The 17,444-nt window shown below is 39.6% G+C and overlaps 2 protein-coding genes across 7 annotated transcripts in view; both read left to right on the top strand.

Moving 5' to 3' along the window:
* Nucleotides 1–5,218, top strand: part of myo9aa (myosin IXAa) — a 124,938-nt gene extending 119,720 nt beyond the window's left edge. For 4 of the 6 annotated variants that reach the window (XM_034107044.1, XM_034107062.1, XM_034107069.1 and 1 more), the window contains 9 exons: nucleotides 441–569; nucleotides 715–820; nucleotides 912–1,043; nucleotides 1,487–1,610; nucleotides 1,806–1,853; nucleotides 2,462–2,479; nucleotides 2,717–2,925; nucleotides 3,133–3,275; nucleotides 3,683–5,218. In XM_034107044.1, the coding sequence (XP_033962935.1) occupies nucleotides 441–569; nucleotides 715–820; nucleotides 912–1,043; nucleotides 1,487–1,610; nucleotides 1,806–1,853; nucleotides 2,462–2,479; nucleotides 2,717–2,925; nucleotides 3,133–3,275; nucleotides 3,683–4,161 (1,388 nt within the window). In that variant the 3' untranslated portion in view covers nucleotides 4,162–5,218. The remainder of the gene's footprint in view (nucleotides 1–440; nucleotides 570–714; nucleotides 821–911; nucleotides 1,044–1,486; nucleotides 1,611–1,805; nucleotides 1,854–2,461; nucleotides 2,480–2,716; nucleotides 2,926–3,132; nucleotides 3,276–3,682) is intronic. The other 2 variants (XM_034107041.1, XM_034107052.1) reach the window with 2 other exon arrangements.
* A 3,089-nt stretch (nucleotides 5,219–8,307) lies between these two features.
* scamp2l (secretory carrier membrane protein 2, like) lies at nucleotides 8,308–17,354 on the top strand. Its single transcript, XM_034077710.2, has 9 exons — nucleotides 8,308–8,443; nucleotides 9,193–9,270; nucleotides 9,372–9,458; nucleotides 10,085–10,214; nucleotides 10,327–10,455; nucleotides 11,010–11,169; nucleotides 12,160–12,261; nucleotides 13,437–13,554; nucleotides 15,694–17,354. The coding sequence occupies exons 1-9, from the start codon at nucleotides 8,387–8,389 to the stop codon at nucleotides 15,835–15,837; spliced, it is 1,005 nt and encodes a 334-aa protein (XP_033933601.1). The 5' UTR covers nucleotides 8,308–8,386; the 3' UTR covers nucleotides 15,838–17,354.
* Nucleotides 17,355–17,444: the final 90 nt, after the last annotated feature.

The raw sequence follows: 17,444 nt of genomic DNA, 5'->3' as shown, positions 1-17,444 counted from the left end.
AAAAAAACCTGAATTAAAACAATTATAATGTCAAGTTAAAACCCTGTTGGATAAAGCCAGGATAACAAATATGTTTACATTCTATTAACGTATTAGAACAAAAGATTTTGGGAAATTTTGGATAACAGCCGTTTAAAAGAATTAAAAAAAATCTATTTTAGCCATGTTTTTTTATAAAAAATGTTCTATACAGTATATTAGGCTATAATAATAATAATAATACATGGGATTTTTATAGCGCTTTTCCTAATGCTCAAAGATGCTTTACATAAAATAAAATGTATGGTTGATATATGGCTAAATATATCTGCCAAAATAAACTAGCCTTTACTGTTTCGCCTTAAAGCTGAGAAACATGAGATGGATAGGAACAAATGTCATTACTAACTACTGATAAAGTGTTGGTTTGTTTTTTCTTCATTCTCCTTGTGACCACGCAGATGTAGACAGCATGAATCTGGACGAGTACAACATCCACGTCATCGCTAGTGTTTTCAAGCAGTGGCTGAGAGACCTGCCTAATCCTCTGATGACATTTGAGCTGTATGATGAGTTCATACGGACCATGGGTAAGTGATCGACGTCCAACTCCATTGTGTTTTGAAAGCCACCACACTGGAGATTCTGTCACAACTACAATTTATGATTGTGAACAGCAGAAGATATATTTGTTTGCTGCAAAGGTTAATCATGATTTGTCTTGTGCCTCCAAAGTTTTGCAAGATAAAAAGGAATTGATCCGAGGAGTGTATTCAATTATTGACCAGCTAAGCAGAACTCATCTAAACACTCTGGAACGCCTCATATTTCATCTCGTCAGGTAAAAAACTGGTCTTATAGTAGGATTCATGCATTAAACTGCTTTCTGTCCTCCCTGATGGCCTGTTATAATACTAAATTCATGCTTTTAGGGTCTCTTTACAAGAGGACACAAATCGGATGTCTGCTAACGCCTTGGCTATAGTTTTTGCTCCCTGCATCCTGCGCTGTCCTGACACCATCGATCCCATGCAGAGTGTCCAGGACATCGGCAAGACGACAGCGTAAGAATAAACCATCATGTCTATCAAATACCTTCCCTCGAATTGACCGAGACAGCAATTTACAAAGTTTGAAGCAGCAGTGGATCTTAAATGAATGTGTGTCATGTGGGAGCAATTAACAACATCTATTCAAGTCTATCAAGATCCAAAGTGCAATTTTGACAGATAATTGACGAATGATGATGCTCGACAAACACTTTGAGACCAAAGTTAACTGAGGTGATTACCATGTTTCAGCATAACTGACATCATGATGATATTATTTAAACAAAATGGTTTTTAAATTGGATTGTGTTGCTGTGATTTCCTTTTTGTTTCCAACAATTTGAGAACTGCTGACCTGAGGCAAAATACAAGGCCTGCAGAGAGGCTATTGCTTCTCAATTACTTTAACACAACTACCATTTTCCATTCTTCTGAAGTGGTTTTCTTTCCCTCCATAGGTGTGTCGAACTTATCATTTGTGAACAGATGAATAAGTACAGAGTTCGACTAAAGGACATCAACAGCCTGGAGTTTGCAGAGAATAAGGCCAAGTGCAGACTGACCCACATTCGCCGATCGATGGTAAGATCGGATAATATGACAAATATTACTAATCAAACTTTTATAAGATTCGCAGTTACTCATGGCTATATCTTACTGACTGAACCATCCTAAACTCTCCTTCAGTGCTGTACATTTCCTGATTTTCCTCCTTTTGTAAGATTTGTTTCTCCTCTCCTGATCCTCCTCCCTTAACGTGTCCTTTCCTTTACCCAGAAACCTGTACTAATAGCTGTTAGATTTATGAGCATAATGCGCACTATGGTATGTATCCAGTCCCCAAGTCATCATCCAGTGGTTGTTGTGGTGCCAATCACTGCATAGTCTCATGGCTTGAAATATGAACATCTTAATGTCTTCTCCATCCCTTAAGCATGACTCATTATGTGCTTCTGTATTTTCTAGCATTGTCTTGTGGAATGAAGTCAGAAGATAATGCAATCATATAATCATTACTTATTAGATTTACATCGGATTATGGAACACATAAATCAAACGTTTTTCTACATAATGTATGACTTGAAATAATGTATGCAAATACTGCATAAAGAGCTTATGTAGATCTCTTTCTTTTTCATAACGATTCTAGAATGATAAATTGGATACTGGATACCTTGTGGACAGAAATGTCAAAATGAAATGTCATAGTTCATTTCCTGTGCAAGTACTTAATAATAGTTATATTGTGAGTATTAGCTTCACTTCAAAGAACCAAGAAGGATTCCTTCTGACAAATCCTGATCATCTGACCCTTAGCTAGAAAGGCAGCAAATCAGACCTTGATACTGCACATTGAAACCAGAATAACAATGACCGTTCAGAACCTCGCATCACTGATTCTTCTTTCTTTTGCTTTTCACATTTCTGAGCAGACAATTGCAGCTAAAAAGGTAAAGTTTGTTTCACTGTGCTGCATCTACCTTGTTGTTTGATCATCTTCTAGTGCTGCTCTGCTGATTATTTCATTTGGTTTAGTCATTGCCTGTGCTTGTGAGTAGCTGCGTGCTAAAAGTTGTGTGGTGTGCTGTGTATGACTGCATAACTGTTATCATTCATTTCTTTCTGAACCACAAATGTAATATTCACATTAGTAAGAAGACAACATCTGCCCTTGTTTTGTTTCTCAGGGAAAAGGCCATGTACAGCGAATGAGCTACCACACACCCTCGCCTCCAGTTAGTCCGCGGCTGCCATCTGTGGTGGACCCTGTGATAGAGGAGAGTGGCTGTGAAGAGGGAGAGGACTCTTTAACCGAAATCTCCGAGCATCAGCAGGCAGCCATGCAGCAGGAAGAGAGAGTGTTGACAGAGCAAATCGAAAGCCTGCAGAAAGAGAAGTAAACACAGCAAATGCACTTAAAATGTTCTGAAAATGTTGTAACTCCGGATAATGAGACCCTGTGAAGAGTCTGTCACAATACTAAAAACATTAAATATTTGAATTCAGTAAAATAAAATGTTAAATATGCATGTGTTAGAACTATTATGTATTTCACGATGTGTGTTCAGCTAATTTGTTAATCTGGATATATTTTCCTCTGCAGAGAGGAGTTGACTTTTGAGATGCTGTCTCTGGAGCCACGAGCCTCAGATGATGAGACCCTGGAGTCGGAGGCTTCTATCGGTACAGCCGACAGCTCAGAAAACCTCAATGTGGACTCTGAGGGAACCTTCTCGGATTTCTCTGGTATGGCAATATGCACAAAATCAAAATTCATTTTTCAGTTTACTATTTGTATGCTTCCGTGCATGCAACAGCAATGGCCAAATCAAAAAATCAATCATTTTATTTGAAATTGGCACCAACATCTTATTGGACTCAAGAATGAAATGATTCGATTTTGGTTGACTATGGTAAAAGTCACCTTGGCCTGATTAAACACATATTTGGCCTTTACTAAAAAATGAATACCCTAAAAATAATGAAAATGTCATACAAATAGGATACAATTATGACCAGATCAGACATGGACGTAAACTGCAACTTGACTGGTCGGCTGAGGCATACAACTGTAAAGCCGTAATTATAGTTTTTATGTGCAACTGGAGAAAAAATATTTTTCACATAAACGTTGTCTTTACATTTCATTGCAGAGAAAGGTCCAGTGTTGACTTCCCCCTGGCCTCGGAGGTCTGACATGACGAGCCCCCGCCGGCGTGCTCTCCGCAGGCAGCCAGAGTCCCTGGACTCTGTTGACTCCAGTGTTTCCTCCTACTCTTCCTCATCACATTACCAACCATCGTCCTCGTCCTCTTCTGCCACCAGCCGGCGCTTTCGTTTCCACTCCAAGTCTCCCTCTGCAGGCTCAGGTCCAGCACAGGCTCTGAATACATCTGAAGCCTCTCGATCCGACTGCTTAGACATCAGCCCTACAGGAGATCGGGAAGGACATAGCGAAAGACCCCAGTTTACCAGCCGAGGCACATTCAACCCAGAGAGGGGCAAACAGAAACTTAGAGGGGCCAAGCCTTCTTCCCTGAGGCACTCCAGAGGAGGCAGTGGCCATAGCAGGGACCCTCCAGACATACCACAGCAGCTTGTGTTGTATGGCAGTAATGAATTCATGGTATGAAGGTCACTGCGACACCAAAGCACTCCCTTTCCAACTCCCTGGCAAGCGTTTACATTCTCAGTGGGAGGTAACGTAATGGCCACTGATTTCCAATCTTCAAAGCACTCTTGCTTCGCTTTTCCTAAAGTCCGCGATGAAGTGTCCTCAAGTGCAGTGTACAGTGTTTCCATGTTTGAACTGCCACCCATGCTCTCACAGTGCCTTGGCAGCTCTTTACTCGGCGCCAAGAGGAGATGCACTGAGAAGGACAGAGAAAAGGGAACGTTGAATATGCAGGAGACCACTCGGCATCAGGGAATGTTACAGATCCTGGAAAACGGAAGATAAATGAGAAGAAATGAGAAGAAATCCGGCAACATCAGGCGTCACAGATGTTACAGTGAACTTAAAGCTCACAATAATTAGCTGCTTTATGAGTTTACATTTCATAACAATCAGTGTAAGCAGCAGTTGCTCTGTTACTACCAATTCATTTTCCTTATTTAATTAATTGTAATGTCACAGACATTCTTTATAGCATATAATATACAGGTAAAAATACTGTACAAAGCCGGAACACCAGCCTCTGCTGGGTAGTTGAAGTTAAATATTTATCTTTTTATTTTAAAAATTGTTTTGAGTATCTTGGAAAGAGATGTACGGATTTGGGCAGAGGATGATTTGTGTGTGCGTGTGTGTGTGCGGCAGAGCGAGAAAGTATGATTGTATGTATGTGTGTGAAAGAAAAAAACCACTTCATGTGTTTTGAGTTTGTGCTGCTTTTTTCCCCCTTACAAGGGAAATACCGCCATCAAAGGGACCAATCAGCTGGTGCGTATTCCAGCCAAAGGGGATCCCAGCTCTGTAAAGAATGTCGGCTGTGTATAAAATCCCTGCATTCACTGCTTAACAGCCATACAACAATTGTAATTGTACAGTACAGTTCATATGTACAGTATAGTGGACAAATGCCATTCTATTCTTGAAACCTATTGTTTCCCATCCACTCCCAAACCCATCCCCACCCCCTGTCTCTAAAGTGTTTGCTCAATGGCAACCAAGAAAAAACATAAAATCACTATGTCTCTTGTCTTTATTATTGAGAATGTTTATGTTTTCTATTCTGTCTATTTGCACTTTGCAGAACTGTAGATGACCTATTTAAAAACACAGCAGACTGAGGTGAAGCTACATTCCATTATGAGGTAAATGGAATGTAGCCACAATTAATTATATTATTGATACATGTGCTTTTCCTACTGTGACATATTAAAACATCTTCCGTAACAAGAGACACCAAATTACCTAAAAGGGGTCATGTAATATTCATTTTCAGGTTCATACTTTTGTTTTGTGTTTCCGCTACAATAGAACATTTAAATGCTTTGATGTTCAAATATCACTTTATTTTTCCACTGTCTGACTTTTGGAATATTCCCCCTCTGTCTAAAACCCCCCGCTTTAACAACTGTCTATTTTAGCACCACTCCCAAAAAAAGGCTAGTTTGCTCCACCCAAATGTACTGTATGTGCACAAGCACTGAAGAAGTGAGTTGTTCATGATGTATCCCCTTCAACTTATCAAGGTAGTACCACAGCTTTGGGAGAAGTTTACTGGTTTGTTACAATGATACAAAAACAATGTTGTACAATTATTAATATAATATGATATAATTACACATTTTATTTGTATACCACACTTTTAAAACGTCATCTCAAGGTGCTTCACAAGTCGGTGAGAAAAAAAGTGATCTAAGAAACATATTAAAGGTATAGGTGTGGGGACAGACAAGGATGTCTCCAAGTTGCATTGTTTAAGTGATACCATCTATGCTTTCATGGCAGAAATATCAAATTATTTGTCTTTATAGATGAAAAACTAAGTTTATAGATATATTAAAACACCTGTGTTTTGAATAAGTAAACACAATAATAGGTTGACATGGAATGTTCTGTATTTCAATCTCATTGCACCTCTAACTGCACAGTTGAGTTCTTAAGGGGCATATTATAATTATTTTTGGTCAATGAAAAAGGAAATAACACCTACATTTAGTCTTCATCCTGGCAATACAGTATACCCTTTCAGTGCTCCTGTCCAAAGTATTTTAACTGTTCAATTTAGAAAAGCAGCAGTTAGTCCGTTTCATATATTGTTAATTTTAGGGCCTACTTTTCCCTTGAGTGTAACCCGAAATTGTCTTTGCAATTACAAACCTATATTAAACTGCTCCTGGGAAACAGCTATTGAAGCTCTGCATACCTCATGTGTGGTCTTAGGATGGCAGATTTAGTTTTCATTCACATTCTGCAAAGCCCATGTGTTTCATTGCCTTCAGATATAAAAGCAATACATATAAATAAAAGCCATAAGGAGGCATTTTCAACAAGTAAAAGGTCAAACAACATGAAGTGTAATGCAACAATGCTAAGTCCAACAGGTGTTGTTAAAATCCTCCAACACTAATGATGGTGAAGGTTATTGTTTCAGTCGTACTTATACTTTGAAAAAATAGTACATTTGATTTTGTGAGAGCAAAACCAAGCCAAATGTACTCTGTGCAGCAGTTTTAAGTTGATTGCATCCATGAGTACTGTGATGACACTTATGTATGATATGTTTGTCATTTGTGATGTCTAAACATGTATTTACAGACAAACTAGGATAACAGTAGTAGAATGCAACTTTGAACATTAAGTCAAGCACCACACTTAAAATGTTGAGGTATTGTAATATATTGTTCAAATATAGCATGATATGTCCCCTTTAAGTATTTAATTTGTATTGTACTTTTACTACATTTATTTTAAAGTTTTAGTTTATCACAGACTAGGAGCATTAAAGCAATATATGAAAAAAAGTATTTTTTATAAAATATCATTATAGACTGAGAAACCCAGAAATACAGTAATTCAAATGCAGCAATGTGTCATCTGATTCTGAAATGGGCCATTCTGTATAATAGGTTGTTGGTACTATATATGTATATGTGGTACTTTTGCTTGTAACAGAATATGTCTACCCTTGTATTCAGGCCCGGTTCTACGGGGGTGCATAAGGGTGCATTGCACCCTCAGTTGAGTCGTTATGCACCCTCATTTGAAAAATGAAAAGTAAAAAAATGAAAAGTGAAAAATATTACATTTTGCCTACTATTACTAACAATAGTAATAATAATAATAATAATAATAAGAAGAAGAATATAGTTGAAATAAAATAAATTGTAATTGTGGTTGAATAACATTGTCTGCTGCATTTATTTGGTCAATTTTTAAATGGTAAGTAACGTTATGTCAGGTGTGCGTGACCTGTGCCGCTGCACATTCATCATCTGCAAGGTGCTTACACAGCAGTCAATGATGGACATCAGAAAATGGTTAAAACAACCAGCCCTTATCGCCAGCAGTAACACTGCATCTACTGCAGGTAATAACAGTTCAGATCATGGGGACATTACGGCTACAACAACTGGTGCCATGCTCTTATAGGCTACGTGATAAGGGACTGGGAAGGCATAATCAAACAAAGAGCACATAGATCCATAGGTCTCTTAATGTTGCTCTCAAAGTGCACCAGATTGATGGTTTTAACTTCAATATTAAAAAAAAAAATCTTCCCCCAGGGGAGGTGAGGACTGTTAGGTCCACTCCCCACTTGTAAACATAGCACTTTACCACTGCACCCTCTCTAATCTCAGATGCACCCTGAGTCATTTTGTTCTGGAACCGGGCCTGCTTGTATTGCTATATCTGAGTAGCCTTCTTCCACACCTTGAAGTCAACCACTGGACATACACCTTGAAAGGGATGCAAACAATTCAAATAATAAATACATTTGCGTCAAAATAAATAAAACAACCTATAATTGGGCATGCCTTTTAATATCCCTATTTTTCTGTAGGTGACCCTTTACTGCGACATCACCTAAATGCAACAGTATGGCCCGAAACACAAAATCCGGTTTTAAAAATACCTCTTTTTGTACAGTGACCACAAACCATCTACTTTCTTGACACACGTGAGGGGCCTGAATTCATACTCATATTCATAATTGAAAGCAATTGCCATCATTTCTAGAGGTAAAGGTAGTTTAATGTATCAGACCACTCAGGGACAGCCTCCTAGTGACGTCAGCCACGCATGCGCAGACACGCAGCGTCACAGCACCATCCGCAGGAGCAGCAGCCGCCGGGGACACGGGAGCTGTCGTGTTGTTTATTCCACACAACATAAACTTTTATCCACAATGTCGGGATTTGACAGCAATCCTTTCGTGGACCCAATGGATATTGAGCCCTTCCAGGTGAGTGTGTGTGTGTTTTTTTTCTGTGTGAAATCTTTAAGAAGCTGTTTTCGTGTGAAGTGGAGACTGAAAGAGATATGCTACAACACAAACCTGTTTGGTTGGTTGCTGGGTTTGGCCTCAGTATTTCCTGAGTAAGAATGTTAGGTATTAAGCAGGCCACGTTGTATATTTAATATAATCTATTTATAACGTGTATCTGTAAAATAGTGTGGTAACGCTGTACGTGGGCTGCTAGCTCACCTGCGCAGGTAAGCAGAGACACACAGGAGCAGGTGCCTGCTGGTGTTTAGCCATCAACTGTGATCCTTCACTACGCCATTGAAGGAAAAATGTAAATGTTGTAATCCTGATCCTCAAGGGGAAATGTGGAATGTAATGTCGCACCTTTTAGGCTTATAGCAATATTATTTGGTGTGGCATTTGTTTAGTATAATTACCACATCTCTGCGTTTTAGATGTTAAAATTATATTACCCAATGGTTGTAGGTTAACAAGTGACTTAGTGACATGTTTACTTAAAGAAAAAGCACCTTTTATTGTTCAAATAGTTACATTTTAACTAAGACAGATGGGCTCCTGCTTTGGGCTTATAGTACATTTGGTTTGGGACAAATAATTGCTCTTCTTTGACTGGTTGATATTCTGTGGATTACTGCCTACTCCAAACATGGCAGGCATCAAATCTAAAGTGAAGGGTCATGGCTTCTCAGCACCTCATAACATCAAGGTTTGCCCTTTTTTTTCAGGATGCCTCAATCACACAAGTCACCAGCGGAGCCTCTGAAAACACTGGGGAGTTCAACCCATTCTCTACAACTGACATGGTTAGCGCCTCTTCCAATTTTTTATTACGCTGATGTCATTTATAGTTGTTTCATCAATGAAAGAAAATGAAGTTAATAAAAAAGCCATATTTGTTTCAAAGGGAACCCACACTGGTACAACCATCCCCATCTCAGCTGCCTCCTCTCAACCCGCCATCCTACCGACTTCTGTGGAACAGAGCGCACAAGTGAGTCAGACACAAACACATTAACAGATAGAAAAAAACGTTAAATAAGCTGGTGTCAAATCTTATTTCAGCTATTTAGGAATTTCATTTGAGATTTACATAACCAAAGTGCATCCAAATGTTGTATTGTATGTTCCAAACAATAGATTAGGGGAATAATAAAACACAAATCTTTAAGCTAACAAGTGCTTTTTGTCAGCAGTAAGTAGAGCAAACCAATTCTCTTTTTTTAGGCTGATATTGATATAACATTAAACACATATTATAAATTAAGTGGTGGATAAAGCATTCAGATCTTTCACTAGATTAAAGTAGAAATAAGAAATCCTTAACTAAAAGTACATAAGTATTATAAGAATAATCTACCTAAAACATTTCAAAAGTAAACGTACCAGTTATTCAGAATGGCTCATTTCTCAGTCTTACATAGCTCATACATTTTGCATCACTAGATAGAAAAGTCCTGCAGTTGGTTGTAGTGATGCAGTAACTATATTTTTCAAGATTCAAAGGTTTTAATGTCATATGCACATACGCTACAGTGTAGAAATGGCGATGAAAATCTTATGACCCAAGCTCCTCCACTTGCTAGCAGTGTTAATAATAGCTCTTCCTTCACCCACCAGGCTAATGCAGTAGCTGGCCAGGCTAACCTGCTCAAACAGCAGGAGGAGCTGGAGAAGAAAGCTGCAGAGCTGGAGAGGAAGGAGCAGGAGATACAGAACAGGGCTGCAGGCAGAGGGCTCAACACTGGCTGTAAGTATTTATTTAAGAAGTTGCAAGCTAACTTAGCAGTTGTACACGCAAACTATAACACACCACAAGCGCTCACCGTGTTTAACCACTTGTTGTTTTTTTTGTCTGTCAGCTAAAGAAAACAACTGGCCACCGCTTCCCAGTTTTTCCCCTGTAAAGCCGTGCTTCTATCAGGACTTTGAGGAGGACATCCCTGAAGAGTACCGCAGGATCTGCAAGAGAATGTACTACCTCTGGATGTGTACGTGCCCCTGCATGCAGTATTTATCTTTACAACTGTTATCTTTCAATATAAAAGCGTCCTACCTTGATCCATAACACAGTGTGATTCTGAGAGTTTGGTATGTTAACAAGTCTCTCTTGTTTTCAAACGTAAGTGATTTATTCGTTTAATTTACAATGAAGCATATATTTCTAGTTTTCTATAAAGTATGGATCAATTACAGGCCATCTGATGACCCTGACATTTTGTAGAATTGCATGAAGCCTTTAATGTCACAATTATATCGATCATAGACATACTGTTGATGGTATTCGGGACTTTTTCATTATATGATGACATTTGAACAAAAATGTATTCTCATTTTGAACTGGAGCATCTGTAGATAAATGCAGCCTTCTAATGTCTGTCAGACATTGTTGACAAAGGAAATACTGACAAAATGACCTCACACCTATTCATTCCTCTAAAAGGGCACTAAAGGTTTTTTTCTCCCAATTACCAAAAACTCCTAATTTGAGCTTTTCCAAAGTAGAGATGTGTGTTTGACATTGGTTTCCTGTGTGTCCCCACAGTCCACAGTGCCACTCTCTTCCTCAACGTGCTGGCCTGCCTGGCTTACTTCACTGCAGACGCTGAGTACGGGGTTGACTTCGGTCTGTCCATCCTCTGGTTCATCCTCTTCACCCCGGTGTCCTTCATCTGCTGGTACCGGCCCGTCTACAAGGCCTTCAGGTACACTGTTTTGCTTGCCTCGTGCTCACAAGGAAATGTTGATTGTTTTCCGTGACTTACAGGACTTAATGTTTTTATTTCTTTGTACAAGTAGAAACGGCACATGTCGGCGAGCTAATTAGCGGTGTTGTTCTTATCTTTCTCTATTTTACTTTTAAAAAACTTGGCAGCCTCATCATTCAACTCAACTAGAGGGGTTTGAGGTTAATGTGGGCCACCCTGTACTCCATTTAAAATATTAGACGTTGCTAAAATTAGATTCTCTGGTTCATAGCTCATTGCTTTGATTAATAAAAATACTTACAATCTTTTCATAGGATAATCCTCTTAAACAGCATTACATCTTAACAAGATTCCAAAATAACTTCCAATTGGAGAATTATCTGCATTTTTAATTATAATCATTAAAGGTGGGGTAGGTAAGTTTGAGAAACCGGCTCGAGATACACTTTTTGATATATTCCATGGAATGCTCTAAACATCCCGATAGCAATGAATATCTTAAGTGCTTTGACAAAAAATCCATAAAAAAATGTCATCTGTGGAAGCCGTGGTGCTGTAAAAAGCACGACCAATCATCTGAGCCGGCCCGGCTAAAATGACTGGATGGCCTACCTGCCTGTCAGCCTTCCATCTGTGCACAAACTTATCTTGTGCCCTCATTGGTCATGTGCGCGTTCGTGTGTGTTGGAGGAGGGGCTCTGTAAGGAAGTGGCAGATTTTTTCGGCTGTGTATTTTCAAATTCTAGCGCACTCAAGCTGGTTTCTCCAAAATTACCTACCCCACCTTTAAGGTATATCTAATGAAACACAAGTCTTTAATCGGATGCTAAACATTGATGATGCTCTATTGATCATCTTTGTGACTTCTACAGTTGAATGTATTTAAATGGTTTACATCTTTATCGAATATTCTTGCAGCGAACAAACCTCTTGACTTATCATTATCATGAAAACATTTGAATTGTGTTTTCTATTTTCCCTCTCTAGGTCTGACAGCTCCTTCAGCTTCTTTTTCTTCTTTTTTGTCTTCTTCTTCCAAGTGGCAGTGTATATCATCCAGACTGTGGGGATCCCCAAGTGGGGAAACAGGTCAGTGCCAACCTTTATTATTTAAATCATTTTCTGCATGTTTGGTGGAAGTAAAGGTGTGGTGTAAAGTTGTTCAACAGGTTTCTATTCTCATAACTAACCCCCTAATCCCACCAGGAGCGTCTGCGCTGCACTGCGGCTGCGTCGTTTTTAGCGATCGTGGCCACTCTAGTCAATGGGTGCTATTCCACCAGACCCGCTGCGCCGCGGCTCGAAGCGTCCCAGAAGCTCCTCGCCGCAAGGAATTTCTAAAATATAGGATGAATCCTATTTTTGACGCGGCGCAGCGCAGGCAGGAAGTGGAACGGTCATCCTCCTCCGGTTTACAGGCACTGTAAAATATATATATATATATATATATAGAATAATTATGATGATGAATGCATATTTTTTTACCACTAAAATACAGCAACACATCTTTGATTCATGTCGTTTATAACTGGAATATTACAATTATTATTAACTGTGTCTGTAGTCTACAACACAACACAATAAGAAATAACAACAATAAACACGATTTAAAGAGACACAAACCATTTAACTACGTAGCCTACTACTTGTAGAAGTACAAATGTCCAGGAAATATTCCAAAATCAACAACAACTGCGAAGCTGCACACACGACACTCCGCTTCCGCAATGTTTTGAAACGCGCCTGGTGGGTTATGACGCAGGAGGAGGTCGCAGGAGGAGGTCGCAGCGCGGCGCAGCCGCAGCGCAGCGCAGACGCTTCCGGTGGGATCAGGGGGTAAGACTGAGTGTGATTTGGGTAGATCTGTAGTAAATGTGTGTATGCACGGGTCCATCTTCATTCTCGCCTGTGTGTGTGTGTGTGTGTTTTGCCCTGTTTCTCCTCTCTTGCATCTCTTTGACAGATTCCTGCTGCCCTAACTTGTCTGGGTTGCTGCTTTGTAAGTGTGTGGAACTTTTCTCTTTGGGTTTCTTTTCTGTGTCATGTAATATATTAGGCTTTTCAGTTTGTCATTATTCATTTTTTCAAGCTTCTTGCTACTCCATTGGTCACTTGGGCAGGTTACAATGTTGGGTCATTTCTCTTTAATTCAGCCATTTCCAAAACCTTTCAAATGCTTGAAGTTGTTAAATATTTAGTAAATGCTCATTGTAGAGAGAAATGTGAAGTTACACGTGTTTATTGGTTGTCTCTGTTTCTAACAGCGGATGGATCGCATCCATCAACATGATCGGCAAAAACTTGGCTGTGGCTGTGGTTATGATGGTGGTGGCCGGTTTTTTCACAGTGAACTCTGTCCTGGCTGTCATCCTACTGAAAATGGTATGCTAATGTAAAAAGTTTACAAAGGGAAATAAAGCCATGAGCCATTACCCTAAAACAGCACTCTACACTTAGGCTGCGGCCACACGAGGACGAAAACGGCTAAACGCATAGGTTTAACGCAATCGCAAAAAAGCTTCCGTCCACACGCAATAATTATCCGGATAGTGTCTGTCCACACGAGACCGCTCCGTTTAGCTCCAACCGCTGGAGAAGCTGCAGTACATATGCAGGAGCCTGTACGTGGCGCTGTAACTTCCTCCACAAAAGCAGCGAAGAAGCATGGTTGTCATGGTTGCCCTTCTGTTTATTCTCCACGGTGGGGGCCGAGGGAACCGGGCAGAGTTTTTCGCCAGTCAACGTGTCCATCCATCCATCTTCTCCCGCTTATCCGTGGTCGGGTCGCGGGGGTAGCAGTTCCAGCAGTTCCAGCAGAGAGCCCCAAACTTTCTTTTCCCTGGCGACATCAACCAGCTCTGACTGGGGGATCCCAAGGCGCTCCCAGGCCAGCGAAGAGATATAATCCCTCCACCTGGTCCTAGGTCTACCCCTTGGTCTCTTCCCAGCTGGACGTGCCTGGAACACCTCCCTAGGGAGGCGCCCAGGTGGCATCCTAACTAGGTGCAGTCAACGTGTATTAAAGTTTAAATCTTCCGGACAAAATTATAAAAGTGCCGGTCAAAGGTCTTCTTTGTTATTTATTGAGCTTTAAAACAAATGAATAACGACTCTATAATATAATAATAAAATACACGGAGCCTCTCTTTTTCCTCCCTCTCTTCGGACAGCGTCAGTGTCTGTCTCATGCAGCAGCTGATCCAGTAATGAGTGACCCGGCCGACTGTAAAAATAAACATATTTATAACTAGTTTAGGGAGTTTGAGAGGTCATTAAAATAGCTAAGGGTGATGATCTGACTTGAAGTGTGTGTTTTGCTGCAGCGGGAGGAGCTGCAGGTGAGCAGAGCTGCGTGTCTCTGTCCTGTCAGATTAGACTTCACTCGCGTTTAGGTCCATATCGAGAGAAAGATAAATAATCTGAATTCAGTGTGCAGTTTACTTTGACGCGGGGGTGAGCAGCAGAGGTGGGGAGAGGCGGGGCTATTGCCTCATCATTATCAGAAAATGATCGTATAGGGCGTACACACGGAGCCGTTGGACCCCCCAGAGCGTTGCGTATGCCGTTCTATCCACCTTGGGACCCGTTATCGTTTCCTCAGTCGTTTAGTGGCGTATTCGGTCGTCCTCGTGTGGCTGAACGATCTATATGACACTAAACAGTAACGCAAACGACCGTTTTCGTCCTCGTGTGGCCGCAGCCTTACTGTATGTTCGCAGTTAAATAAAAGATGGTAGTGCCTCACAATCAACTGAAGTTGCCTGAAAATAGAGAGTTAAACATGGCGCGCATTACATATATAAATATGTGTATTCCCACTTGGCTTATATTTGTTTTTAGCTCCAACTTAGTGAAGGTGCATGCAGATCAAAGAAAGAAACATAACGAGAGAAACTAAAAATGTAAGTGACACAGATAAACTTGCATTGCAGCTGAAAGTGAAGGGCAAAGAAGGTATCGGAGGGAATGTCAAGATTTAGAAACCCTCGAAGGGGCAAACATTTTCAAAATTATCTAAGCAAATCAGTCAACATTTTATTTTAACACTTATTTAAGAATCAATCAAAAATACCACAATTCATTAGGTGAAGACATGAGAAAATACTGGGAAATACTTATTCACAAACAAACATAATTGTTTTAACAACAGTAGCTATGGCCATGGTACGAGATGTTAATAACTGATTCATTTTCAATCAAAGAAGTACAATTATGATCACTTATTAAAGAAGTTGGCTATTACTTTTATTTTGATGGACTAATTGTTGTAGCTCTATTCTGAAGAAAATGTTACCCTGCAATATTAGTTGCCAATATCTGCCATTGCTTTACACACATGCTAACAATTTTGTCCTCAACATGCATTTTTGGGGGGGAGGGGGCGTGAAATACATTTTCCACTAAATGTCACTGACATTTAAGTTTTTCAACAATTGGGACTGAACACAGGAGCTACTCATCTGTTGACCTCATTTATAACCTGTCACTGCCCTTATCTGTGCCTAATTTCCTATATACTAGGTCCACTCTAAGTACAGAAGGACCGGGGCCAGCTTCACCAAGGCCCAGCAGGAGTTCTCCCACGGAGTCATTACCAACCCCACTGTGCAGACTGCTGCCACCTCCGCTGCACAGGGAGCCTTCAGCAGGAACCAGAGGAATTAGATTGCTTTTCACATCCTTCATGCTACAGGCTAGTCCTAACGTACTTCGACGGGTTTAGGAAATGGGTGTAATTATTTAGTGAAGATGGCAAAAACAATCAACATGAAGAAAAGTATTGTTATTTGAACAGCAGCCTAGTGAAGTGTCCCCATGTTCCACTTTAAATATGCTATGGTGTAGTACAGAAGACATTGGCAACTTCAACATCACAATATAACCAACTTGAATAAACTCAACATTATCTGACTAAAGATATACACGTTAAAGTATACGCAGTGCAATATGCCGTGTACTATTGAACCGGTCTGGGATTTAATGATAATATACAATAATTAAAATCCTGTCACTGTTAAATACGCTGGCGGAAAGTGATAGGATTTGTCTATCTCAAAATTTTGTTTAGAAATAACATGCTGGGGCCTCAAAAATCAACTTTAGAAGAGTTGGAATTATATAAAACGCATACTTGACCAGAGAATGTTTAACCATCATTGAATGATGGATTCACTTAGCTTGTATGTATACATGTTTGCCATTGCAGCAGCATGTAGAGCTTTACGGAGTAACTGGTTTATCATTCTGCTTTATGAGCAACCTTGATACATGCAGTACACATAATATGACTGGATGCCCTGCAAAATGAGATGCATCCTGTTACTATCTTACACTACTGATGAAAACAGCTGCTGTTTGTACTAAATGTTATGTTTTCATTTATATAACACTGTAAAAAATGATGGTTAATGAAGGTGAAGGGATGAAGGTTTTTCTTTTTACTGTTTTAATCACTGGTCTTGACGTGAGAAAAACAAGTTGTTTTTAGTGGAAATTAAGTTGTTGTTTAACTGGGATTGCACATTTTCATTCATGTTGATTTAGGAATACCATTATGTTTTCTTTCACAGTATGGAGCCTTTAAAATTAAACAAATGGTACAGGTTTCTTAATGTAACATTTCTGACATAGTATAGAATTTAGCTAATTTATGTAGTAACATTTATTAATGAGCAGAAAGAACACAATATTTATTTGTTGATTATCCATAATTTTGACTTGTTATCCGTAATAATTATACTGCAGATTAAAGTCATGTTACTGAATAGTCGCATATGGGTTGTAATTTTGAGTTGCTTGTTACCTACTTGTTGGTATTAGCATGTTCACGTTTGCCTGTGAATATATAGAATGTAGGTTACGATGTCCAATTCTGATCTACTGTTACTGTTTCACTGAATCACTTTTAGTGTAACCTCAGTGCCTCTCAGCAGATGTAGTTCAGCCATTTTTCCGTGGGGGTTTAAGCACAAGGCTGTTAGTGTTTTTGTTAAAAATGGTTTGTCTTCATTCTTAATAGAGAAAATTAGTGTTATGTTGAAATGTCCCTTTGCTGATCCGAATGTGTGTTAAGGTGTGTTGTACATATTGGTGACTTATTTAAAACACTTCTCGATACTTGCTAGAAACTGGTTCCCTATAACATTCAATAAACAGTTCTGGCCTATTTCACAAAACGTGGATCTTGTCTAAAATAGCTTGTTTAGTAAAGAATACTATAGGAAAAGTCTTAGCTACATGATGTAAAATACAGGTAGACGAATTAAAACCTT

The sequence above is a fragment of the Pseudochaenichthys georgianus genome, chromosome 3 (assembly GCF_902827115.2).
Source record: "Pseudochaenichthys georgianus chromosome 3, fPseGeo1.2, whole genome shotgun sequence".
NCBI classification, from domain to species: Eukaryota; Metazoa; Chordata; class Actinopteri; order Perciformes; family Channichthyidae; genus Pseudochaenichthys; species Pseudochaenichthys georgianus.
This window is presented reverse-complemented; position numbering and strand designations above follow the sequence as displayed.